This window comes from Lepidochelys olivacea (genome assembly GCF_965140295.1).
Source record: "Lepidochelys olivacea isolate rLepOli2 genome assembly, chromosome: 8".
Classification (NCBI taxonomy): Eukaryota; Metazoa; Chordata; order Testudines; family Cheloniidae; genus Lepidochelys; species Lepidochelys olivacea.
The window spans coordinates 53,476,073-53,502,654 of record NC_140418.1 but is presented as its reverse complement, the minus strand read 5'-3'; the positions used below and the strand labels follow the sequence as shown (position 1 = coordinate 53,502,654).

The window sequence follows — 26,582 nt, the reverse complement described above, 5'->3', positions numbered from 1 at the left end:
TAAGCAGAAAGAGCCCAGCAAATCCAGCTCCACTCACTCTTCCCCTTCCTGTTTTGGAACTAACATGTCAGCTCGGAACTTCCCCTCTTGCCTGCCCCCAAACTAAAAACAAACCCCAAAAAACCCTTCCTGGCTCTGGGGCAGCTCCCCTTGTTTCCGCCCAGGCCTCTCTTTGCTCCTGAGGGAGGGGTTGGGGAGCAGGGTTCCAAAAGTGCAGGCAAACTTGGTTCTGTAGACAACCAGCTGGGAATGCAGTGACACAGGACAAAGAGGCTGAGCGGGCCCAACACAGGATGTACTTATTCAATGCAGTACTGTTGAGAGCTCTGCCTGGAGAACACTGTGGGGTTGGCAAAAAAGGAGACTTTCACCTCTTAAACGCTACTGAGCCATGTGCTACTGGCTGTTTGCAGACGTTTATAACTGGCCAAATTTGGGTGGATTTTCACAGGGATAGTAAAAGGCAACCCCCTGAACCCAGGGCTCTCTCTTCTCCCATGTTGAGTCCCTACGCCAACACGTCAGGGCACTAGAACTAACGCAAGCTATGGCTGTGCGGGTGTTTTTGTTTTTAAAGGTTTCAGAGTAGCAGCCGTGTTAATCTGTATCCGCAAAGAGAAAAGGAGGACTTGTGGCACCTTAGAGACTAACCAATTTATGTGAGCATAAGCTTTCGTGAGCTACAGCCCACATGGGCTTGAGCTCACGAAAGCTTATGCTCACATAAATTGGTTAGTCTCTAAGGTGCCACAAGTCCTCCTTTTCTTTTTTAAGCATTGTCAAAGCAACCTTGTTGCCAGGCTCTAACTGGAGGCTGGGAAACGCACGTCTGCCCTCAACAGGGGACTCCAGGAGCTGCCCTGGGGACGGGGCTTCAAAGGACACTTACGCCTCCCCTCAGCCTGAGGGCTCGAGGCGGCGGCGGCAGCCCCCCGTCGTACAGGGCGGGGGGAAGTACCCGTCGCGTGATGCCCCTACCCCACTCTGGGGGGGAGGGGAAGGGGGGGAAACGCGCTCTCCTGTGTCACGTGCCAGAGCACTACCCCTCGCGCCCATTGCCCACTAAAGAACGCTCTCGCCTGTCACGTGACAGCGGAAGCCCCTCCTCGCGGAAACGGCGACAAGGCCACTGGGGCGCAAACCTCCGTCACGTGACGGTGGAGTGGGCGGGATCCCCGGAGTGGGGAGGGGATTGCGGCTCTCTGGGCTCGCCTCGGTCTTCTCATCTTTTCACACGGGGCGCGGGGTGGGGCGGGAGAGGAAGGCCGGAGCTTGCGCCGCCGCCGCGGCAGGGACTGTGACGCGCCTCCTCCGCCGCGGGCGGCGCTGGTGCAGCTGGCCATGTCCATGGAGGACCCCTTCTTTGTGGTGAAAGGGTGAGTGGGGGAGGGGCAGTGGAGGTGGGGGGCAGGGTAAATAGGGGGGCAGAGTTAATGTTGGGGGGTGAGTGGCGGTGGGGGGCAGGGTTAATGAGGGGGTAACTGGCAGAGGCAGGGTTAAAGTTGAGGGGGTGGGGTGAGTGGAGGCGGGGGGCAGGGTTAATGTTGGGTGAGTGGCGGTGGGGGGCAGGGTTAATGTTGAGGGGGTGGGGTGAGTGGCGGTGGGGGGCAGGGTTAATGTTGAGGGGGTGGGGTGAGTGGCGGTGGGGGGCAGGGTTAATGTTGAGGGAGTGGGGTGAGTGGCGGTGGGGGGCAGGGTTAATGTTGAGGGGGTGGGGTGAGTGGAGGTGGGGGCAGGGTTAATGTTGAGGGGTGGGGTGAGTGGCGGTGGGGGGCAGGGTTAATGTTGAGGGGTGGGGTGAGTGGCGGTGGGGGGCAGGGTTAATGTTGAGGGGGTGGGGTGAGTGGCGGTGGGGGGCAGGGTTAATGTTGAGGGGGTGGGGTGAGTGGCGGTGGGGGGCAGGGTTAATGTTGAGGGGGTGGGGTGAGTGGATGTGGGGGCAGGGTTAATGTTGAGGGGGTGGGGTGAGTGGCGGTGGGGGGCAGGGTTAATGTTGAGGGGGTGGGGTGAGTGGCGGTGGGGGGCAGGGTTAATGTTGAGGGGGTGGGGTGAGTGGCGGTGGGGGGCAGGGTTAATGTTGGGTGAGTGGGGTAACTGGCAGAGGTAGGGTTAATGAGGGGGTGATTGGCAGGGAGTGGTGTGGGGGGACTAGTGGCAGGTTAGTAGAGAAGATGGGAGAGATCAGTGGAGGTGAATAGGAAGGGGGGGCATAGGTTGCAGGACATGTGAGAATCTCTGGGGCAGAGGAATTCCCTTTTTTTTACCCCCCACTCCCATGGAATCTCCCACTACTCAGTCTTTCTATCCAAGGAGAAATGAACTCCTTGCAAGTGCTTCTGGCTCTACTTGCCTCAGGCTCTGCCCCAAGTGTGTATGTGGGATGTGTGATCACATTTCCAGCACCTGATTTGCTGCCATTGAGGTACAATGGACTATGCCATAGTCCACCAGGGGTTGTATGTACTTGAGTAAAATTGCCAATTAAAATAGGAGTAGCTAATGTTTGTGAAAGCTAGTCTACATTTCCCAAATATTTTTTCCAGGAGACAAGTGTTTGTGATGTCTTTTAGTCTAGGCTGAGCAATAGCGTATACCAGAAATGTTTAACATAGAGCAAATGTGTGGGGTCTGTCCAGACTAGCCTTTACAAACCTGTTACCTATCTTGAGTTAATAGGCAATCAGTTAAACTTAGGGTGGTAAAAAAATCTCCTACATACACAAACAATAGTGGCTAGAGAATGAGATGGGGTGGGGGGTGGAGTATTTCTTCACTGTAGAGTTAACTCAGGTGATCATTATTTGGGTGTGACCACTTGAGTTGGCCTAGCTCTAGTTAGAGCAGCAAAACTCTACAGTCCTGTGACCCTAGGCAGGCATTTTGAGGGGAAAACAGCTTTACACATTTTGGAACCCAGCCTACTGCTGAGAGAGAGGGGACTGGCTCATGAGTTGCCAGTTCATTGTGAGCGTATAGTATTCTCACAAGCATGGCATTGAAGCGTTTGCATGCATTTATTGTACCTATGGCTGGCCTTGCATAGAGAGAATATTTTGCTTGAGCTGGGTGAAGACTGATGGGTTGGGGGGGGAAATCCTCTATCCCAGTGGCTCTCAACCAGGAGTATGCATACCTATGGAGGTGCACAGAGGTCTTCCAGGGGTACATCAATTCATTTAGATATTTGCCTAGTTTTACAACAGGCAACATAAAAAGCACTAATAAAATCAGTACAAACTAAAATTTCATATGACTTGTTGATACATCAGTGTATACTATACACTGAAATGTAAGTATATTTATATTCCAATTGACTTTTTTATAATTATGATCATGAGAAAGTAAGAGACTTTTTCGGTAATAGTGTGCTGTGACACTTGTATATTTAGGTCTGATTTTTGTAAGCAAATAGTTTTCAAGTGAGGTGAAACCTGAGGTACACAGGACAAATCAGACTCCCGAAAGGGGTACGGTAGTCTGGAAAGGTTGAGAGCCACTGTTCTATCCCAAGGAGACAAGTAGGCAGATGAAAGGAACAGGGTCTTTGAGTTCAGGAGATGTTAGAGGGATATAATTAGTATGATGTTAGTCGAGTGGGGCAGTGGCTCACTGGCTTCATGAATGCTGAGGGCCAAAGATCACAAATTGGGGATAATGTTCAAAAAATTGGAAAGAGGGAGATCAATATTTAGGGGGAGCTGCTGGCATAGGGCAATATTGTCTAAGAGCCATTGATGTGGCATGACTTGTATGTGGTTGCAAAGAGTTTGGGCTTGAGGAGGTTAAACAAGCTGAAAACTTGCACTGGAAAATTTTATCTTAAAGTCCTAACAAGCTGAACAGAGTTCAGGGATGGTTGAGAGTTACACAGGGAAGCAGAGGAAAAAACAGTTGTGAATATGGTAAGAGGTGGGGAGAGGGTAAGAGTTCACCAATGTGGAGCGTGAAAGTGAAACTTGCTTCAAGGATGAAATGGTGTTATGGGAGAGAAAACAAAATGCTCTGGGTTGGGAACTGGGCTATGTCCAGGCAAACTTTACAGAGTCTGTCTAGGAGTGTGGAGACTTTCTCCTGCTGTGTGGAAGGAGGAGATATAGCTTCTCGCATGCTGTCCCCTCAGATGACATTAATTCTGCTTTTGTCCTCTTCAAATTTAACTCTGAGGATAACTCAGCTCATCATCTTTAACTAGATTTTTCCTTTATGTGTAACTCTTCTCATCTATGAACATCCAGCCTTACTTGAAATTTCCACTTGTTGGTACTTTCCAAATATGTTTGGGTACAAAATAAAGAAACCCAAACTGCCATTAACAAAGTTTACTTATAACTGAGGGAAACAAACAAGTTGTACTGTATCCTTAGTCAAAGCTATTGTATTTAGTGCCCCAAAATATGCTAGGCCATTTGATAGGTGACAAATAAGGGGAGGAGGAGAAGGGATGTGCCTCTTACGCAGGGGTGGGCAAACTTTGTGGCCTGAGAGCCACATACGGGTATGGCAATTGTATGGTGGGCCATGAATGCTCACGAAATTGGGGGTGGGAGTGAGGGCTCCGGCTAGGGGTGCGGGCTCTGGGTTGGGGCCAGGGATGAGGGGTTGGGTTGCAGGCTGGGGCTGGAGCAGAGGGGTTCAGAGTATGGGAGGGGGCTCCAGGCTGGGGGATGGGGCATGGGAGGAGGTCAGGGTCCAGACTTCAGGCAGTGCTTACCTCAGGCAGCTATGCGGAGGCACGGTGCTGATAGCTCTGCAGTTCTAGGCCAATGGGAGCTGCAGAGCTGGCGCTTGGAGTGGGGGCAGTGTGCGGATACCCCTGGCTGTCCCTATATATAGGAGCCAGAGGGGGAACATGTCGCTGCTTCCAAGAGCCACGCAGACCCACTGCACTCATGGAAAGGGGCAAGCCCCTGACCCCACGCCCCGGCGGGAGCTTGAGGGCCGGATTAAAAGGTCTGACAAGCAGGACATGGCCCGCAGGTCGTAGTTTGCCCACCCCTGCTCTTATGACTGGTCATGCCTGTCATGTGCTGACTTCCCATTAATTTGAATGGATATTCCACAGGAATAAGGCTAGCAGTATTTGCTGGTAGATATTTGCTACTTGTTAAGTGATAGTCACAGTGCCATCAACAAAGTGTGCATTTCCACAATATAAGTTGAATGCATTTTTCCACAGAGCTTGCGGCAACAGCAAAGGCAGTTCAGTTTAGTAAAATAGCATATCTGAATGGTAATATTGAAATCACCAGGGTCACACTGAATACAATCCATGTAAAATCTCTAGGGGGACAATTGCTGCAATTCTTATGGCCTTTGTTGTGAGGTGAAATTATTGTAGTAGGGGAGAGCATACATATGCACTTGATACTAGTGTTACCTAGGCACGTCTCAGTCCTGGAATGAAAGATGCAATAGAAATGCAAAATGTAGGCTGGTTCCTCCAACCAGAGAAGATTATAGCCAATGTAACTACTAGGGCAATGCGTGAAGATTCTGTTGTATGGGAGCAATTGTCTGAAGGCTTGGGTCCCTTCAATAATTGGGATTGCTGTGACAGAATTTCATAATGTGGTCATTTCTACCACTATGGGAGGAGATGAGATGTTGACTGTTTCACATCCACTGTATGTGAAGAATCTTTCATTTTCAAAAGAAGGGAGGTTTGGAGGAAGAAGTTTTGGGGATTATTGATGCAGGCAGGTTTACAGTGAAAATTAGTGACAACAGCTCCCTGCTCAGGGTTTGTCTACATGGAGAAAAGACTGGCATAACTAATAGATTAGTCAATTTCCCCATTTGGACAAGCCTTTAGTCTTGACCAGAGAATACATGCTAATTATCCTTTACCTTCTCCCCTTCTCAATTGCAGGGAGGTACAAAAAGCGGTGAACACAGCTCAGGGGCTGTTCCAGAGATGGACGGAGCTCCTGCAAGATCCCTCCACAGCTACAAGAGAAGAAATTGACTGGACCACCAATGAGCTCAGGAATAACCTGCGGAGCATTGAGTGGGACCTGGAAGACTTGGATGAAACTATTAATATCCTTTCTATAGGGCTGCTTCAGTCCTTTGGATAAATCAGATATGGACCTACATAATAGCTAGCCAAGAGATCATTATGGCTCTTGAGTAGTTCAGTTTCAAATATGCATCACACTTGATATAAATTTCTCATTGGAGTTACTATTTGCATTAGACTTCACTATGTACAGTTTAGTTTAGACAACCAAGTCAGTTGTATCCCAACTTTACTCAAATTTCGAATAATAACTTAAAGTACTTTCAGGGAAAAGCATTCCTTATGTTTTCCTCCCCAATAAGATGCAGTTTAAAATTAAATGTTCTGTTTGCTAAAGCCCCTTCTGTTGGATACATTTATTTCATGCAATCAAGCTTATATTAGATTAGCATCCTCCCAAAATCATCATTCTCCTTCATTTTAAGTTCAAACTTCTGAAAGTGCTACACAGTACGGATCAGAGAACCCAAATAGTCGAGGGAGACTCTATGCTGATATGTGTCCTGTAGAATGCATTCTGACCACACTTTTTTCTTTTACGTGGTTGTGATAGGAACAGTCTATCTAGTACTTTACTAATCAAAGTTTTGGAAAGGTCCAGTTACACTTATGAATTGTAGCAGTTGGGGAGCCCTTTCCAGGCAGCCAGGATATCTAGATCTTCATAAATGCTGAATACCAGTTAAATTATTTCCTTGACTTATTTACGCATTGTTGAAGCAAATCCTCGGAAATTCAACCTTGATGCAACAGAGCTGGGTGTAAGAAAAGCCTTCATCACAAGCACACGGCAGGTGGTCAGGGTAAGGAGTTTGGCTGCTTGTTTGTGGAGGGGATTTTCAGTGATAGTGTGTAAAAGCCCATGGCCACTTCAAAGTACTGGAGATTAGTTTCCAGTGTCAGTCTAATATCAAACTGTTACCTGATTTCTCACTACCCTCATTTTCAGTATAATCCCTTTGATAAGGATTCCCAAGCTGTGGTCTGTGAAGCACTTGCTTGCAGTCTGCAAAGAGCTGGTTGGATTGTACTACTGGCTCTCCTCACTTCCAGCTGCTTCTACAAGTGTCCAGTTTCCTCTTTGCAATGAACAATCTGGAACCTATAGAAGCATCTAGAAATGAAGAATCAGCATAACTGCCTCTACTACAGTAAGAGGCAGAGAGGAAATGAGTCTAGCTTTGAATGCTGTTTTAATTGTGCTGTGCATAGCTGAAGTGCAAACTTTCAAAGATTCAAATCAAAATCAACTTTCACTGAACTGTTCAAAAGCAAGTCATGCTATTTACATGCCAGACGTCAATTTCCTACCCTCAGCTGTTCTGGTATTACAGCTGTTAAAGGTTACTAGTGTTTAGTTTAGTTGTGTGTGTGCGGGGAGGGGGTTCACCAATGTCTTAGCTCTTGCTTGGATTTTGGGCAGATGCACATCTGGAAAATTTTGACCTAAAATCACTTTCAGAAAGCTTTAAATACAGTAACTCCTCACTTAATGTTGTAGTTATATTCCTGAAAAATGCTACTTTAAGTGAAATGATGTTAAGTGAATCCAATTCCCCCATAAGAATTAATGTAAATAGTGGGGGTTGGGTTCCAGGGAAATTTTTTTTGCCAGACAAAAGACTATATTTTTGTGTGTGTGTGTATATGTGTGTTTAAAACACAGTGTAAGTTTTAAACAAATAAATAAATACTGTACACAGCAATGATGATTGTGAAGCTTGGTTGAGGTGGTGAAGTCAGAGGGTGGGATATTGCCCAGGGAATGCCTTACTGCTAAATGATGAACTAGCACTCGGCTGAGCCCTCAAGGGTTAACACGTTGTTAATGTAGCCTCACACTGTACAAGGCAGCACGAATGGAGGGAGGGGAGACAGCACGGCAGACAGAGACACACACCCTGTGTGTGAGAGAGAGGAGACATGCCGACCCCACTCTAAGTACACTGCCTGTTTAAGTAGTTCGATCAGCAAGTTGAGACAGCAGCTGCTGCCAGCGATCTCCCTCCGTCCTGAGTCCTGTCGTGTGTCCCCCCCAGCTCTGTGGAGATGGGGTAGAGGAGCAGAGGCAAGGGGGACACCCTGACATTAGCACACACACCTCTTGCACAGCATGCAGGAGGCTCTGGGGAGTAGCTCCAAGGCAGAGGGCAGGAGCAGCACATGGAAGTGCAGGGAGGGACAGCTGAACTGCCTGGCTATTGATAGCCTGCTGGGCAGCTGCTGCACAGGGAACTTAGGGGAGCTGATGTGGGGGCTGCGGGTCCACCCTGGTTCCAAGCCCCCACCAGCTAGCTCCAATTGGCTGCTTTTTCTGCAAGCAGTGGACAAAGCAGGCAGCTGCCAAACAACGACATTATAAGGGAGCACTGCACAACTTTAAACGAGCATGTTCTCTAACTGATCAGCAACGTAACAACGTTAACCGGGATGACATTAAGTGAGGAGTTACTGTAACTGAAAAAGTTAGAATGGAAATGCAGTCTTAACTATAATGGGAGCAGCAGTGATTACTATAAGTATGGAGAAAAGGTCAGCTGGGTTGAGTTGGGCCTGAATGAGTAGGATAGATTCATATGTGGTTGGGAGTGATTTTAACAACCACAAGGTAATTGAAGGAGAGGGGAAACTTCAGTGTTTGAGAGAGTATTAACATCTGATAAGTGAATGCTTGTTAAATTCTCTCAATTGGATTTAAGATTTTTTCCCCATTAGTTAATATTTTAATGCAAATCTTAATTTCTGCTGGTTCTGACAAGAGTCTTAGTTTATATTCATAGCAAGCCACCAAACTGTGTTCTTACTGGGAACAGAGTTCTTATCCTATTTGCAGTATTGTTATCTAGCTACAGTTCTTCCTGAAGTAGAAGCCTGCTTTCTAGGGAACTAATCCTGAAACTTCCTGATAAAGGTAATGGATCCATGCTTACATGGCTGCCTTTATATAGTCTGGTTTTTTTTTATCTTGAGTAAATCAGGTAAATTCACACTGTCCCCTCTTGTCCAGGCTGAAGTCTGACTAATGTGAAAATAACCCAGCTCAAGAACACCTCTAAACATAAATCACTAGCATGGTCTTATTTTTGAGCAATGCTTTTTATTTTTAATTCTTAGGCATTTTAATTTACATAGTTGACTCTAAAGCTTTAGTTAACATTTCTAACAGATTTACTAGAATGCTCCCTTGTGAAAAGTAATTCTTTGGGGAGGTCCCAGATTATTTAGGATATCTTATGTGGCTTTTATCAGTCACTGTCTGGAGCAAGAATGCACTGGGTATTCTGGTGATATCAGACATTTGTGCCAGCCTTGAGATTATCATCCACTTTAGTTATCATATTTGGCCACTACTTCACTTTTATATATTCATGGTAGTACGGGATCTCACTTTCAGTATAGACTGTTCTGAATGTAACTTCTAAGACTTCAAAGTAATCTGCTGTCAAAGTGGCTTTCATCTAAGGAGCTCAAAGTGCTCATTGGTTAAAGAAGACTTCCATGCACTTGTATAGTGACTTAAGAAAGAATGATACCCATTTTATAGAGGAGAAATTCAAACACAGAAAGTGGCTTGTCCAAAGTGGCAAGTCCTTCATGGGGGTGGGGGGGAAATGCCCGAGACCTAACTTCAAACAGCTAGAACACAGTCCTTCATGCACACCACTTAAGAGAGAATATTTTTTTCAATCAGCTACACAAATCAAACATTGTTACAGCAGTGGAGAATGGGGAGGAGCAAAACCAGTAGTAAATCACTAACATTTTCAAAATATTTTGCCAGAAGGGTTTCTAGTATTCATTAACATTTTCCTTAGCATTAGGGCAACTGTTAATTATAATATTAGTCTTCCTGGATTTTTAAAAGCACATGCCTGTAAGTAAAGGGCTTTTTGGTCCTCCATAAAACTTGCTATGTATGTTTAATTATGCCAATTTGCTAAAATAATGGCTATCATTTAAAATTTGATCATATACCTTTTACTTGAATAAACAGGAAATGAAGGATCAGATGTCAAACTCATCTGTGCAGGCACTGGCTGAGAGAAAAAACAGGAAGGTGAGAACCAATAGCAGACTGTTGGCTGAAGTGGACACAAGAATCTTTCGAGATGGTTGATAACTCCTTGTAGTTCAAGTATAGTAGCTGCTGACTTAAGCTACATGTTAGATGAAAGTACACTGACTTGCAAAGGGGCTCATGTACCTTAAGGTAGAGTACATTGGTATTAAACAAAATAAACGCCTGTTTAAACACCTTACTGCCAGCATGCATCTTGTTATCCTGTTTCCATCAGAAGTTTTGATTACAAAAAACAAAAAAACTAATATCTTTCTTAAACTGGAAGAGCATGCATTTTGCTGGCCTGTGATCTTTTTGTGGCTAGTAACCAGTGAGAACACTTATTCTTGCAGGCACAGTTTGCTCTGGTTACTTTCCAAACCTTTCACACAAGGTAGTAAGTTATTACTCAGTGGTTTTTGCCTCGGACTGCTTATACTCCATCCAGTCTTGCATTGCTCCTAGGAGGGAGGAGAATATCCCCATTTCTCAGAGGAGGAATCTGAGGCTGGAGAGGTTGTGACTTTTTTTTTTTTAATTTCTCTGTCACCCCGCCATGCCCCCTGGTGAGTTTCTGATCTAGGACTGTAATTCTAGCATTCATGGCTTCTAATCCTATGTTTACCAATATCTATTTGACTATGTAAACATAGCAAAGCCTCATTATAGTAAGAGTCAGGAACGGGTTGAGGTAAAGGATGTGGTTATCAACTTTTACCTCCCCCTCCCGGCTCAGGTTACAGGCTCTCAGGTATCCCATCCCCAGTGAAACTCCCCTGCCACATTCCCAGGTCAACATTCCCCCCTCCCTGCTGCGTCACATCGTCTGGGCTTGTAATGTAAGTAGACATGACTTACTTGTAACTCTCTCCTGCTAGTGTAATTGCAGAGTGACCTCCAGAGCTGCCTCTACTGAAGTGTCTGCATGCATCCATCACTTAATACAGTAGATACATTTCTGACTTTTCAGTAGATTCATCAGTGTCAAATGAATCAAATTTCCAAACAGGCTGGCGAGGAGAAGGCAGGCCTGATCCTTGATTATTATATGGTTAATGCAACTTCTTAGTCAACATTTAAAGTATAGTCATGACTCACTTATGTCCTCCCTTAAAGCTTTATTTAGACTTCTCCTTGCTTCATTTCCCTACTTCCCCTGTATCTGGACGTTGCCAGGAGTAATAATGCAGCTGAGATAGAACAGCATGACCCAATGCTAGCACTGGTAACGCCTGAAGGAAGCTACTGGATTCTGCAGTTTATTTTTGGAGTTCCTTTCTTCCCCCAACCCCTTTTCAGTCTAAAGGAAGTTATGACAGCAGTGACCAGTAGCAAGTCATTGCTGAGACATTAGTGTCATGCTGTGAGTGAGTTCTGAATGCTGCCTTTTTAGAAAAAGTTGTTTGACAATCTGGAATATACGTATAAGGTTGCAAGTTCACTTAACACTCATACCATGTTAAATAACACAAGGATTGCCACCCCTGGATCAGAAAGTCCTAGCCAAAACTAATTTCTTAGTCACTGGAAAGAACCAGCAATGTACTCAACCTTTTTGGGGACAGTGTTTATTCCTTGTTGGGTTATTGCTTGTCTTCTGTTTTCCCCCCCTCCCTGACCTTCTGTTCCATGCTCACACTTTATCTGCCACCTGTTAACCTTCTTTCAGGGCCTGGTCCTCTTCTCTCTCCTCACCAAGTGGGTCCAGCTGTTCTCACTGCACTGTTCTTCATATTTGTTCCTTCTCTTCAGCTGCCCAACTGCAGCAGTCACAGAACCTTCTGACCAGCATTCCATCCATTCTCCTGTTAAAGGGCCAGCAACTACAGCTGGAATATAGATGGAAGGAAAGTGACCTGCTGTATATACTCTGAGTTGGGTAACATGGGGTACTACTTAATATTCTTTCGTGCTTCCACTTGGAACTTGGTTTTAGGGGTGAGGTGACGTGACCATATATTGGAGTGTCTTACTGATTAAATTCTCCTGTGTGTATGTATACAGGCACTGCTGGGAGAAAGTGGAGGTCAGAGTTGGAGCTCTGGATCCGATAAATATCGCGGTTTGGATCGTGAGCTGCAGTTAGCCAATTCACACTTCATTGAGGAGCAGCAGGCTCAGCAGCAGGTATAGTATTTCCTGCATATAGTGCATGTGGATCCCTTGCTAACAGGCATGTAAGGAGATGGTGGTACTGGCAGGAATAGCCAAAAGTCTTCAAACATCTAGCATACATTGAGCCATCTTCTGTGCTCAATACAATGAGGGCCCATTTGTTTTCAATATTGTTTGCCTACGTACCTGTTGTAGGCACCTAAATATTGACTGTTGTGCTTAAGGTGGTTTTGGTGTGTAAGTTTTGGGACACAAACCTTAAAGTTTAGGGCTTGGATGTATAGGTCTGTGTAGGAGACAACTAAAAGATATAGCCCATCTGGAAGCTGCCACATGCTGATGAAATCCTTTGTGAAGCATAGAACCATAAGGGGATAGGGAGAATACCTGATTCTGCCAGATTCCTCCATTCCAGTTCAAAAAATGACTCTGCTTTTACACATATCTTGAATAAAGGTTCGTGTAGGGCTGATGCAATAAATACTCCCCTTGATATTGCTGCATTGACTTTTCTTCATCTCTCAAAGAAGAAACATGCATTTATTCCTAACTGGACCCTTCACTGTAAAATCCGTGCACCAAATTATAGTGCTGACTTGTATTAAATTGATCTGTAATGAACTCCGATCTTAGCCTCTCTCTCCTTTTGATGTCTGCTTGTAGCTTCTATTGCACTAAGACTTTTTGTGTGTGGGGGGGGGGGAGAGAAGATGGATTTTCCATTTTCCCCTAAAGACAGCTTGGCTTAGACTTATTCTGATCACCTGTAGGAAGAAGACTTGAGATCAGAGATCCTCCACTGAGACTGACTATAGATGCTGAGAATTCACACGCAGGCATGGACAATTTCAGCTTTTCCCATAAGAGCAGGTGCCACTGAACTGAAATGTTTTTTGAGTTAGTGAGGCCCCATCCCCTTCAGAATTTGTACTATGTTCATCACCTTATCTGAGCGCTGTGATTTAGTGTATTAAAGATTAGGACCAGAACCTTGAATTAGCTGAGGAGCCAGTGTGGGATACAAACCACTAGTATTATAGGCTCTGCCTGCTTAAGATAGTCTAATCAAGATGGATGTAACAGCATACAACATCTCTAAGGTGATGTAATGGTTACAGCTAAGTAAAATAAAATAAGCTAGCTCTATGGACTATTGTCTACTTCTTTGTGCTTTTGACAATACATTTGATTTAATAGAAAATCAATCATTAGCACTGCTAGAAACCATTGTAGGGTAGCTTACTTTGACTGCTGCAAGCTCATTTGGAGAATTGTCTGGACAGTGCTCAAGTTTATATGTGGTTGTCCACCCAAGCATAGGTTCTTAGAAGAAATAAAGTGAGATATTGGTAACATTCTCCACAAAGTATCTCCTAACAAACAAACTTTTCACTCTTTAAGTGATTGAATAATCCCAACTAATACTGACCTTGTAAAGGGCAGCTGATAGCTAGATCCTTAGAGTGTGTTTGTGCAGCAAAGGCAAATGGTATAGTCTCACTGAACAACTGTTTCTTTAGTGGATTCAAAGCAGAGGTGGCAATTCCCTAGGAAAAATTAGTTTAGGACAGGGTGCTGGTAAATGCTGGCTTAAGTGTCCAGGAAGTTCAGCAACCATAGAGCAAATTTTTTCATACTGGGGATACATCCATTCAAAACAGGGATATCCACAACATCAAAGTTGGTCTGCTGCTACAGAATGCTGCATGACTTAATGGACCTGGACAGGTAGTCTGCAGCTCCATGCTTCTGATTGCTCAGTGCTTCAAGCCTGCCACTCTGCATTCTTGTCATTTTCATATCATCTGTTTTCAGCTTGTCATTTCTGTTTTCAGTATTACATAGCTTCCTTGAGAAAATACCAAATCAAAATGTATACAGCCATTCCAGTGTTCAGTAGCATAATTACATTATTAATCACAACAATTTAACTTATTTATAAAGCCCTAAATCTGCCTTAAGTAACCACACCTTGAATATGTAAGTTTTTAATAGAAAATGCCTTAAACTGGAACTAACTAATGTTTTACTAATGTAAAACACACCTTTGGTAAATACCTTGTCATCCCTGATTCAGTCATATCCGATCATTTTAGTGGCTAGTTTTGTACTTGTGCTGACTCTGCAATGCGATCTGGATTCTGTTCCATCATATTCATCATCCGAATTGCAACTAAGTTCTGGTCTCTTCCACCCATTAAAGGTAATGGGATTGCACAAATATCACATCAGGCCTGCAGTAGCTTACAGAACTGTTCTACTGGTGATATGCAAGATGGCAAGAACCCATCTTGATTCTAAGCCCGCATTGAATTTGCAAGGCTGATAGGGAACAATTCCATTTTACTTGTCAAGTGAACACTTGATAAGGAGTTACTGGGACAAATGCAGAACCCCATCATGCTGCTTTGACAGTAATTCTTCAAGGTTGACCAACACTAAGTATTCCTCTGAATTACAGGACTAGTCACTAGAAGTTCAAGCCTATTTCTAAACTCTACTTGTCCAAATTGGCAAGGCAGCAGGCATGTGTCAAAGCATTGGGCTCTGAACCAGTTGCAACTGGGTTGGATTTTAATTGCTTGTTTCCCTTCTCTCTGGCACCAGTTGATCGTGGAGCAGCAGGATGAGCAATTGGAGCTGGTCTCTGGCAGCATTGGGGTGCTGAAGAACATGAGCCAACGCATTGGTGGGGAGCTGGAGGAACAAGCAGTGTGAGTGCTGAGAAACAACCCCAAGCTGTAGGAGTTCTCAGGAATAAGACATGGGGAAGGGCTGGTGAGAACACTAAAATGTAACTATTGGTGTTCCTGTGACGAGAAAGGACAAGAGCTGTATATCATTGGCTGACTGTGGCTTTGGAATGATCTTGCCAGCCCAGTTAGTGACACAGAGGAGATCCCAAATTCTTGACAGTGATGAAACAGCTCCAGACAGGTTTTAGTAACTTTCCTACAGCATTTAAAACCAAAATGGAAGGCTACTTAACAGTCATTCCAAATCACATTCCCTCATGATACATAATTTACATTAAGCACTACACGTAAGCGACAAAGCTTTTAACAATGTGACATTTTGGACTTTAAATGGTTTTAAGCCTAAACATGTTTTGCTAATTTTGGATCAAGTGTTTATCAGCTACTACTCACCTTGCAGAGATCACCAGAGCCAGCTTATATACTGACTTCACACATCAGGGAAAGCACGTAGAAAATTAGTCCAAATGAGTTCTCATTTACCACCAGAGTAAAACTGCTGGTTGAGCAAATTTTTTCTTTGACACTATCAAATAAGATCCTAAAATGTGTTTTTGTACTTTGCCTGGGGATTGGGTTATTTTTTGTAGGTGTGTGACAGTCTTGTGTGTGCGTGTAGTGAAGTCCTTGAGATACATCACTAACTAATCAGTACACTGGATAAGTTGCTTAGGTTGTTTACCTGACACAGGTCCCCTCTTCTTTGTCCCCAGGATGTTGGATGACTTCTCTCATGAGTTAGACAACACTCAGTCACGGCTCGATAATGTTATGAAGAAGCTTGCAAAAGTGTCCCACATGACCAGTGGTAGGTGGCAGAAAATGGGATCTGACTTCTAAACCAGGGAATGAAAGCTACATTAGTCTGAGGTCTGGAATGTGCTGTGTTGTCTCCTGGAGCTGGGACTAGTGTCTAGTAGTTTCTCTTAAATAGTATGTTTTTTGAGAGTATGGCAAGACAGGAAGCAGTTCATTGTATAAATAGGGAAAGATACTCTTATGCTACTTGAGCGTAGAGCCTGGCAATTTATAGTTCATGCTGGGACTGTCCTTTTTTTAGCCTATTCATCAGCCTTTTTTCACCTGCAGATTTTTTTTTCTATTTATGCAACCTGCGTGGTGAGAGAATGTACCTTGGGACTGCAATTGTAATAGCTTTTGCATCATTCCACTTTCAGTTTTACTGTAGGTTCCTGCAAGCTTGGGGCATGCTTAAGCATGAAGCAAGCTAGAGAACTTCAGTTAAACCCCACGTGAGCAGGTGGCTTTTTCTTGCTGTAAAGTCCAAGCAGTAGCTGCCCACAATGTACTCCTAGTGTGGAGTTTGGCTTTATGGAGTTTTTTTTGTGAATGAAACAAAACCCAGTTTTATCTTCACTCCAGGCTTGGAAACCACACCCAGCCACAAGAATGCTAGTGTCTGCCACCACCCAAAGGCTGTGCATAGTAAAACTCAAAGGTGCCAAAGCAAATAGCTTAATTCTGGAGCGTGTGAGAGGAGGGAGAGATTATTGAAGGTTTCTAGTATTTTATTGGATTGGTTGCCAAAAAACACCTCAAATCTACCAATGTCACCTCAGCACTCATATGTGTCTTGAATGCCTGAAGCCAATGGTGAGCTCATGCATCCAGCTGGTGAGATTCTCACCTGAGAACTGAAAGACTTCAGGTTAGTTTCTCTAAAATGCAACAGGAAATGAATAAGAAATACTCTAAATCTTATTGTGGAATTCATGCTCCAACTCTTTCCCTGTACCTCGATGTTTAGAATAAAGATTCCAAGAACAAACTTAGTTTAACTCTTAGCTTTACACTGTAACAGTGTCAGATGAAAAGCTCCTTGCCAGCAGTAGGAGGAAAGATGGTGTCTGGGCAGGCGTAACCTCCAAGGGGGGAAAAAGAAAAAAAAAAAAAAAAAAAAAAAGCACTACTTGAACCCTGAGAGGGGGTCCCAGAGCTGACAGGATGCCAAGGGTAATAAAAACAGGAAGTATGATTGATTGTGTAGGCTGCCTTCTGACTTCCAGGAAGTGTCACTCCCCAGAGTCGTTTTCATTTATAAACACCGTGTGTGCGCTTTGTAGTAGTCTACCTAAATGTATTATCTTCTCTTTCATGGTTGCTTCATGTATTTCTGGAAGCAGTAGGTATATTCCATGAGTCAGATAGAAGAAAAGTACTGTTAGTGTCAGTTGCCCAGTTATCTGACTGCTACATTGGGGATCCATTGAACACCACCACCTGGTAACCTTGCAGAATTGATGTTCTGTGGGTCACTGTCCACAGGCAGTAAGCATCACAGAATCACATGGTGGGAAGTGCTTTCTGCCATATACAAACTGCATCTGAAATCAAACTGTTGGATTAATGCAGCATTTGGGTTAGTCCTGCTGGTGAATATTTAGCAGTACAGACAGCTGGCAAACCACTCACTTCGGTGTGTGTGTCCCCCAGACACTGGTTTAATGATCAGAAAATAAACTTCAGTTTCCTTCAATTGTTAAAGACTGACATTTTTAGAAAAGATGGCTTGTGACAGAGTTTCTATTAGTACCTGCATCCTAAACGAAGGATCCAGCGCTGGCAAAGTTGGGGCCTGTGGGTCTCCATTAATGCAGCTTTGCTAACTGTAACAATAATGGAAGTTTATGGTGTGAGCATGGTTAGATGAGTGATGCAAACAGCTCTGTCTACAGCTTCCACCATTGCTACTACTTGTGGAACTGCACTAGGGGTGAAGTATGGGCCTAGCTTTGCCAACGCAGATATAGCCTGCGGGGAGCACCAACAGGGAGGTGACCATCTTTCCTTCATCCTTTAAAAGTGCATTGCATAACACAGACTTCTTTCCAGGGCTTTGACAAATTCTGCTTCTAAAACTCCACCCTTCTCCCTCCATTAAGCTGCAGCTCTAGTGTCAACTGTGTGGTCACCATCCAGATCCCCTCAGGATCTTGCTGAAGCCCCCAACAAAGAAGGAAGTTAGGACCAGATGTTTTTAAGGCCAGGGGGTAGGTGAAAATAGAGAAACCAAGGTAGTCTTGACACCTTTTAAAGGAGATTTAACTTCTTTCTACGGAGTGTTACTTTAAAGGTCAGTCTCGCCTTCCTAGTGGTAGCCATTCTTTTGCTGAAATTTCCAGCGTCCAAAAAGCCCTTAGGTGGTGGTGAGGGGAGCTTTTGTGCAAAATCTTCAAGAAGCAATGCAGGGCATAATGTGTGTATATGGTGCAAAGTGATCAAAGGGTGGGAGCTGTGCTGAACAACATATGGCTGGTGCACCTTCACTTCCAGTTGTAATACTGCTGAGATGACATCTGGCTCTTGGGATTCTCCTAATGAGAGTCTGGGTGAATTGTTCCATATGTAGATCTAGTTTAAAGGGCTTCCATCAAACTTTCCTTTCTTTCTGGCTTAAATTATGTCCTCAATAGTGCAATGGAGGAAGCTTTCTTCCTCTTCCCCTCCCCATGGACGTAGAAAACTAATGTTTCCTTTTTCTTCCAGATCGACGGCAGTGGTGTGCAATCATCATTCTCTTTGTTATCTTACTGGTGGTGCTTATCCTGTTTTTTGTGCTGTGATGAACTAACCTCCCTTGGACTCGTTCCCCCCGCCTCAAAAAAAAAAAAATGGGGAAATGAAACTTAGTTACTGTTTCCCTCCACTCTGAGATTCCTGTCATGAAAACTTACATCTGGACCTTACTGTTCTCTTCTGTGGACTAACACTTATGGCATGACTCTTGCAACTACTTCGTCCGATTCTAAGCCTCATCAGCTTGCCTGAGGGGAAAATGGAGGATGGATGTGATCCCAAATTCTTCTGTACCTGGGACATACTGCTGTGTGGACAACAGGCCCGCTTCTCCCTCACCGTCCCATATGGAGTGGCCTAGAAGGGAAAAGGCAATTCAGAAGGAGTTTACCACTGTTAATATTTCCATCCATTACAGGTGTGAACCATATGAAGCCTGGAAACATCCGAAGCTGCCACATATTCCCCTTTCCCTTGTTAAATGCCCCTCTTGTCAGATTTAGACATAGAATAATAGTTCCTTGGGACAGTATTTCATTGACTACTGGAAGCTGACCACCAGCCAACAGTGCAGCACTTCCAAGCGAATAAAAGTTGGTCACTAGGAAGGAAAGGCAGCAGCGGAGGAGTAGTGTTGATGTCAGTAAATGCATTACTTTATACTCTGGCTATCTTCACTCCAGTGCAAAGCTATAGAAGACAGATGTGCGGAGATAAAGATTGCTTTTAAGAGTGCAGACACATTCTGCTTTTGAAAATACTAAGTGTTAGGAGAAGCAAGGTCTTGGACCCTATGGGATTAATAGAAGGGGAGATATGGCTCATAACTGCTGACATGAAATCTAATGTGGACTTGAGTCTGTACCTAACAAGTGGGGACTGTTGCAGACAGGCTACTGGCACTGTGCTCGACTGGTCTCCTAACAGCGTATTGATTTGACTCTACACAGTTAAGTAAGTAGCTGGAACATGTTAGAAAGAATCATGAGCAAAGCAGACTTCCAGGACATCTCAGCAGAATCTTACATACTGTCTATTCGTGAACCTTGAAAAGACTGAGCTGCCCTGCCTGAGGCAGCTGCCGTTAACTGCGGCGCTTTAACTTCTTTTACTGCAAGCCAAAAGCTGACTGACAGACTTTAGGTTGAGGGTGAACTTTTTCGAAAACTCTTCAAATCTCGATTATACAAGCCTCAAGCCCGCTGAGTGATGTGCAACTGAATGACTGCCTCTGTGTAACTGCTGTTACTGTTTGGCAAGTGATTTGTCAACTTTTAAAACACAATATTTTGATAAATAAACTTCAAAGATATTTAATATTAATGATATGGGCCATATTCTCTCCTTGGATATGTCACAGCCATTGACTAATTAATTTATACATGCACAGGGTAGAATATGGCCCAGAGCGTGTACCCTAAATGCTTACTAATGCACCTAAAAATAGGGGGAGTCTTAATTTTTCCTGAGCCAGTATTTTTTAAAAATGTTAAGCACCTGTTGGGACAAGCAAAAAGCCAGAAAATGCAAAGTTAAGGGAGAGACTCCAGGTCATTATTATTTCCCCAATCCTTATGCTGCCTTTGAATTGCCTGGCACTCCAGTTTTGTTTCACAAGATTGTTATTTAACCTAGTTTTGTCACAGTGAATTGGAAATTAGGTTTAACGAGTCACTGTTTTATTTAAAAGTGTTGCTAAAAGCTATCAGTACCAAAACTTGGCCTAGAAGGGCTTAACCTGGCAACACAGGTGTGGGGACAAATAAATCCAAATAACTATACTGCAAAACTAATCAAAGAAAAATTGGAAAGGGGAGGAGGGGGACTTCTTAAATTGCTGCTCCTGCCCTTCTGACTCCGATTAATTTAGAAAAGTTTAATGCAACCAGGCTTTTCTTTCAAAAAGAATTGCCCTTGTCAAGGCCAAAAATTGGGAGTTAATTAGTGCCCATGCACAGCAAATCTTGATAGCTAAAACTGCATGCTGCTCAAATATAAGCCCATTCAGTGGGTTCCTTCCTCAGGATACCCTTGAAAGTGAGATTTCAGTTTTAATGAGATATTTCTTTGTTAAACACAGAAGTAGACTTTAATCCTAACTAAACTTGCTGTTGCGTGGCAATATTCTGGCTCTCAGACTAAATTACAATAACCCACCTATGTCAAGAAAATTGAATTTGTATACAGAATACTTAAGTTGTAACATGGAAAGTAAGCATGTACTATATGCCTTCTAACTCCTGCAGGATTAGGGATAACTGCCCCTAACTTTTGGATGACAGGCTGTCACCCTTCAATGGGACATGTGTTTGCTTAATGTGCCCTTTATCTTTATTTTGGGGAGCATTTACCAAACAGGCCTTCTATATTTTAAAAAAAAAATCTTGCAGATCACCTTTAACTGGGGATTTGTCTATACTAGCATGTTAATACAGATTAAGGTAGATTGCAAATTTAAAGCACAATAGCTGTTTCTGAGTAACTCCATGGGTCGACCCTTATTCTGGAACAAGAATGCCTTGTTGCTGTTTAGCTTAACCCACTTGGAAACTAGACAAACCCTGAAACATTCCTTGATTTAATTTGTCAGAAATAAGTTAAATTTATCATTGGTGTGTTAAATACATGCTTTGCTTCCTTTAGGATCTGTTATACTCTTGCTGTGCATATTGGAAGCTAAGTAGACTTTATCCATTATAATCGCACTTGCATTTAATATTTCTTCCAGAGTAACTTTTCAGTTGGAGATCCAGGAAGCTAACTATGTAACTCCCATTAGGTTTAATAGGAATCTGTGTGGACCTGACCCTGTATCTTTCCATACTTGGCACTTCAGTGTTGCTGTTACAAAGGGGATTTGGGTATGTGCACCCATTGCTGCTGTGTCTTGTCACTGGAGACTATACTAACCTGTTTGTTTTATATTTGGAACAGCATCCTGTGAAATGACTAACTTTAGACACATCAGAAAACTTGAGCCTAGATAGAAAAACCAGGAGAGACATTTTCAGTAGGGAAAGGAAGACTTTCCACTTCTAATTCTATTTAACTTCCTGACACTGTAATTTCAGTGTAGGGCTCAGTGCTAGTTGTTCATTGTAGAATGTGGGAAAAGAGAGATCTTTTCACTGGTAGTTGCACACTCTGTTCCCCATTTAAATTACAATATGCTCTCTTGTGTGTTCTCCAAGAATTCTTAATTAAATGAGTTGTACAGAACTGCTCCTACACGTAAAGAAATTTTAGACTATAACATGTTACCAGAAGCCTATTAAACTGCTGTGCTTAAGTATGTCTGTCTAGATGGTGCTGCTAGTTAGCAAATTCAGTGGCTTTAGTCCTATTCTGCCTTGCTCCTTTTGCCTTTTCATTTAATTGTCATAAATAATGGACTGTGGGTTAAATGATGGGTTTTTTGATGATAATCCTTTGTTAGAAGTGTAAATATATATATATAGAGAGAGAGAGAGAGAGTCTGCTATAACATGACATTTGAAAGTAGAGACTGCATCTGCAAACATATTCCAGACTGGTGCACTGTACGCAGCATTAATCAAAATGCAGCACCTTTTGAACTCTGAGAAAGATCCCTGTACAGAATCTGGACCAAATTACCAATGTGATGTTTTCATCTTGGTGTGTCGAGCCTGGGCAGTTGGAACATTTATAGGGGCCACACGGAGCTGTAATGAAGAGGTTGCCGGTAGCTGTCTGTAGAGTTTGACGTCTTAATGCTGTAGTGGAGCTAGGTGGCCTCTGAGGAAGCTCTTTGACCATCCCTTATGGTTGAGCACTGTGAAAGATCTGTTTATACTTGAGCACTGTGGAATCGAAAATGGCTAGCTGTGGCTTATTTTCATACTGTAAAAGCTGCTGTTCTTCCTCCATTTCGGAGAGCTGTTAAAACTGTCGGTTGTGTTGTAATTGACTGTCTAGTTCCTCTTTGAGGAAAGTTCATCTCCAATTTTATATTTGGGACAGACACATTTCATTGTGTTGGGCTCCACATTGTAAGAGAGGTGGCTACTGTGCTCTGAGTCTTACTCTTCACACCTGGATTTCCATTCTGCAATCTGAGCAGGGAGTTCTTATGCTTGGTTGAATTGTGGTGGCTCTTTGGTGTTAGCTGGTGACGATTTGGGAAACCACGCACATGGTAGTCCTTGCTAAGTATCACCATATTGTAACCTTGTAAACACTGTCAAGGGAGATGTGGTCAATCACTGCTGTAACTGAAATCTGTTCTTCTGCTATTTTCCTTTCTTCAGGTTAGTGGCAGGCTACCAAAAAATTTATTTTAGTAATGCTGTTTATAAGGGGAGCCACTTACTGCATTCTCTTATGGGCAGGGGAGGATAGATTGTACTTCCCGTGACCCTACTAGCCCCTCCTGTCCCTCCCTCCATACAGGTTTTTAAAGGAACTACTCTATCATCTGGGACCCAGTACCCATGAGTGCAATGAGTTAAATGCAGATTTGTACTCTGCTATATGCATCCCAGCCTAAGTGGACTCGGGAGGTGTATAGTACAGTACTTGCACTGTACAAATGGGAGTAGAAGCCCGGTGAGCAGTGTTGCAGTTGGTTGGTAATGAGATGGTGGATGAGTTTCCCTTTCCCTATTTTCCCTCCTCCATGACCATACTTCAGTTCCATGTAAGCTTGTTCCAAGGTGGCTTCTGCCTTGTCATTCATTATTGAGAGAGCAGTCTCACATGTGCTAAGAGAACCACAGTCCATTGACTGTCCAGCAGCATTAGATGTTTATGCTATTATTTAAATGTTATCTTTCATTAAAATCTCTGTTTGCAGACATGCTTTGAGAACTGCTGCCTTAATGCACTAGTTTACTGTGGTGGGGTTGCAGCTTATTTTATACAGAGGATAACAGCATGGTGGCGGGGCCCGTTGCAGCGTACAGCCCCATAACTTTAAAGGAACTCTGCTCTTTATTTCAGGATTAGCAGATCTTCCATCTTTACTATAGAAAGATCTTTGCACAAAGCTGAAACTTTTTTAACCCGCAGGGTGAAGTTAAAGTGGTAGTGAGATGGCTTAAACTGTCTCTCACTACAGTTCAGGTTTCAAGCATGTCTCGCTAACAGTTTCCAGCAAAAAGCGGGAAGGCAAGGCTTGATTTTTTCTGATGTAAAGGCAAAAAATGGTTTGGGGTAGGGGGCACTTTGTAGCTGTCTTTCTGATTCACTCCAAAGGAGCAATACAAGAGCACAAATACTACCCCGTTGGTGAAGAAACCCTAGTCTAGGCACATGGGGGTGATGGATTATTTCAGCCCTAGAAATAGTTTTGTTAAAAGTGTCAATTTGGATTGAAGACTGTTGTAACTCAAAGGCTTCTACCACAACTCTGCTAGGCCTTGTGCCAAATTAAGGCGTATAGTAAAACATTGATTCAGCTCCTACATTCTTGTGTGTGTTAAGTAGGAATAGACTGATGGAGGCTTGACTATGGCAGTCAAGGGCCTAGTGCTATCCCCAGAAGAGTCTTTGAGCCAAAGTATTTGAGTGACTTCAAAATATTGATAGACAAGCCACCTGTCATGTAGAGGAGGTTGAAATTACTATCTGCTTTCTCTTTCCCCTCCAGTAGGAGGCAAAACCTAACCTAACCTATCCTTCATCCCCATGATTACCCTGGAATCATGGTACAGTAAAAGCCCTACAGCATAGAGTAGGCAGGCCTGGCAAGTACATTTCAGGGGGGGGGCTAGGTATACCAATCATGATGCTGCAGGACCAAATGTTTGGATTATTCCACAGCACTATGGAAAAACTCAGAGCTTTATATCCACCTTCTTGTCAACTTTTCCTCCCTTGGTATTCACCCTTTTTTGTCAACTGTTGAAAATAGGCCACTTCCACCTTAATTGAAGTAGCGCATTAGCACTGACCCCCCGGGTAAGGCAACTCCCATCTTTTCATGTGCTGTGTATTTATACCTGCCTACTGTATTTTCCACTCCATGCATCTGATGAAGTGGGTTTTAGCCCACAAAAGCTTATGCCCAAATCAATGTGTTATTTTCTAAGGTGCCACAAGGATTCCTCATTGTTTTTGCTGATACAGACTAACACGGCTGCCACTCTGAAACTCATCTCCCACAGTGCAAGTCCATTCCTCTAACATGCTTGGTGGACTAAGTTGGGAATCCCTTCTTACTGCTTCATGCCCCCTCCCAGGCTCAGATACAGCTGGTGCAGTGCAGTACACATGACAACAAACAGTCAGCTGCGCAGCCATTGCTTGTTTTTGCTAACAGTCATTCATCCAAACCACTGTTCCATTGTTTCAGTATTTAAATGCACCAGGGATCTCTAACAGTGCTGTCCTGTGCTAATGCTGCAACATGAAGCCACTGCTTGTTCCATTTGGATGCACGGGCTGCTCTCCATGGTGATGCTCATAAGGACACAGTGCATCTGGGGGGATTTTGTGAAAAGCTCTGACTTACCACAATGCAAAACTTTCCTTTACTCTTTCCCTCTTCCTGTCCTCAGCGTGGCAGCGAATGTTGCAGTAATCGATTACCCACCCTCTGCTGCTATTCCATTGAGTGTTTTAGATGACAGTAGAACTGCTACTCTGATCTGGGAGCAACACAGGCATGAGTGGAAAATACAGCTATGGAATATTTGCCTGGTGTTGAAGTGATTGTGTTGTGAACTCTGGTGTGTTGACTGTTGCTATGGGTTTCTGCACCAGAAAATCCTGACTCAAGTTCCTAGTAGCCACCCATGAGATATGGAGCAAAGGGACAGCTAGGTGATGGAAGGGGAGATAAGGGTTTGGCTACGCAAAAACCGGAATCTGTTTTAGGGTGAAGTTATGAACTGATCTTCAGTGGGGAGTGAATTTGGTGGTTAATTATGTAGAAAAGTTATTTAAATAGATACAATCAGGGAAAAAGCAGTTTTCCCCTTATGTTCCAGAAGCCAGTTACCACCAAGGAACATAAGGGTCAAGACTCAAGGGGACTGCAGTGGAGTGGGAGGCAAAGCTAGGCCTGGAAAACTTACAGTTGTCTCTTCTGGTGATTCTTTACCCAGGTGTATACGTGTTTTAGCACTCATGAGCCACATGCTGTGTTGCTGCAACACAGGAAAGCAGCTGGTCTGTGCCTGGGTGGGAGAGCCTGCTGTCTGTTTCCCCTGAAATATTCGGTGAGGATCGACAGCAGTTCATTCCTGTAGAGTACAGTGTGATTAAGCCATAGCAACTGTTCCCACGAAACAAAATGTGATAAGTCACAGCTTAGTAGGAGCTGTGGGAGAGTAAGGACTCTGGGCAATAGTGTAAAGCCTGTGAGAAACATTTTAAATAATGAGCTGCAGTAGCCATCTAAGGAAACGGTATTACTCTGAAATATCAACAACTGTTTACTTCTGCTGTTGGAATCATGTTACGGTTGTGCAAAGAGTCTTCATCCTTCTACAGTATTAAAGTAGAGATTCACTGAACACCTGTCTCATCTATTTTTCCCCCCATCGGTTTGGGTGAATGGTTTGGCAGTGTAGGCCACCCCACAAACCAACCCCAAAGGGGAAATGATTGGCAAGCACACACAGCATTGTTGGTATATTATCTTGCCCCGTGTAGAGCACAGGAGTTGCTTTCATCTGTGCCCTTTCTGGGTAAGGGGTATTGAAATCCCTGACTGTAATTGACACAGCCTGCAATGATGAAAAGTTTAAGAAGCCAATACCGCCCCTGTGATTCACAGTAGATGGAGAAGTCGCTGAGCACAGACATTGAAGTAGATGAACACCAGCCATAGGATGTGTGCCCTCATACTGAGAACTTTCCACAAGACAGCCTTTCTGCTCTTCACCAGTTTTCACCACAAGCCTTACTTCACGAAAGCTAGACACCTGAAAACAGTGCATCTATTTTACCAATCACAGTAATTCCTCTCAATGGCAGCTAATCAGCCCCAAGAAGCAATTAGACAAAGTTGAGCCTATACTGGCATGGCCAGCTGAGTCAGCCAGCAAGGTCCTGCTAATGGATGCAAGATCAGGTGCCTCAGCCATGTTCTTATTAGTGAGTGGCCATGAATTAAGCAGCAGGAGCCAAA

At 43.8% G+C, this 26,582-nt stretch overlaps 1 protein-coding gene across 1 annotated transcript; it reads left to right on the top strand.

The window, feature by feature from the left end:
• Positions 1 to 1,215: 1,215 nt before the first annotated feature.
• Positions 1,216 to 25,965, top strand: STX6 (syntaxin 6). Its single transcript, XM_084637767.1, has 8 exons — positions 1,216 to 1,376; positions 5,870 to 6,039; positions 6,728 to 6,822; positions 10,014 to 10,076; positions 12,084 to 12,206; positions 14,802 to 14,908; positions 15,664 to 15,758; positions 18,458 to 25,965. Exons 1-8 carry the CDS (start codon positions 1,342 to 1,344, stop codon positions 18,532 to 18,534), a joined length of 765 nt encoding a protein of 254 aa, XP_084493893.1. The 5' UTR covers positions 1,216 to 1,341; the 3' UTR covers positions 18,535 to 25,965.
• The last annotated feature ends 617 nt before the right edge of the window (positions 25,966 to 26,582 follow it).

Excerpts from the sequence above, each read along its gene's own strand:
- STX6 (XM_084637767.1), top strand. The coding sequence starts at position 1,342 with ATGTCCATGGAGGACCCCTTCTTTGTGGTGAAAGG. Across the intron at positions 12,207-14,801 it reads AGCAGCAGGCTCAGCAGCAG|TTGATCGTGGAGCAGCAGGA; the intron begins GTATAGTATTTC and ends CTCTGGCACCAG. Across the intron at positions 15,759-18,457 it reads AGTGTCCCACATGACCAGTG|ATCGACGGCAGTGGTGTGCA; the intron begins GTAGGTGGCAGA and ends TTTTTCTTCCAG.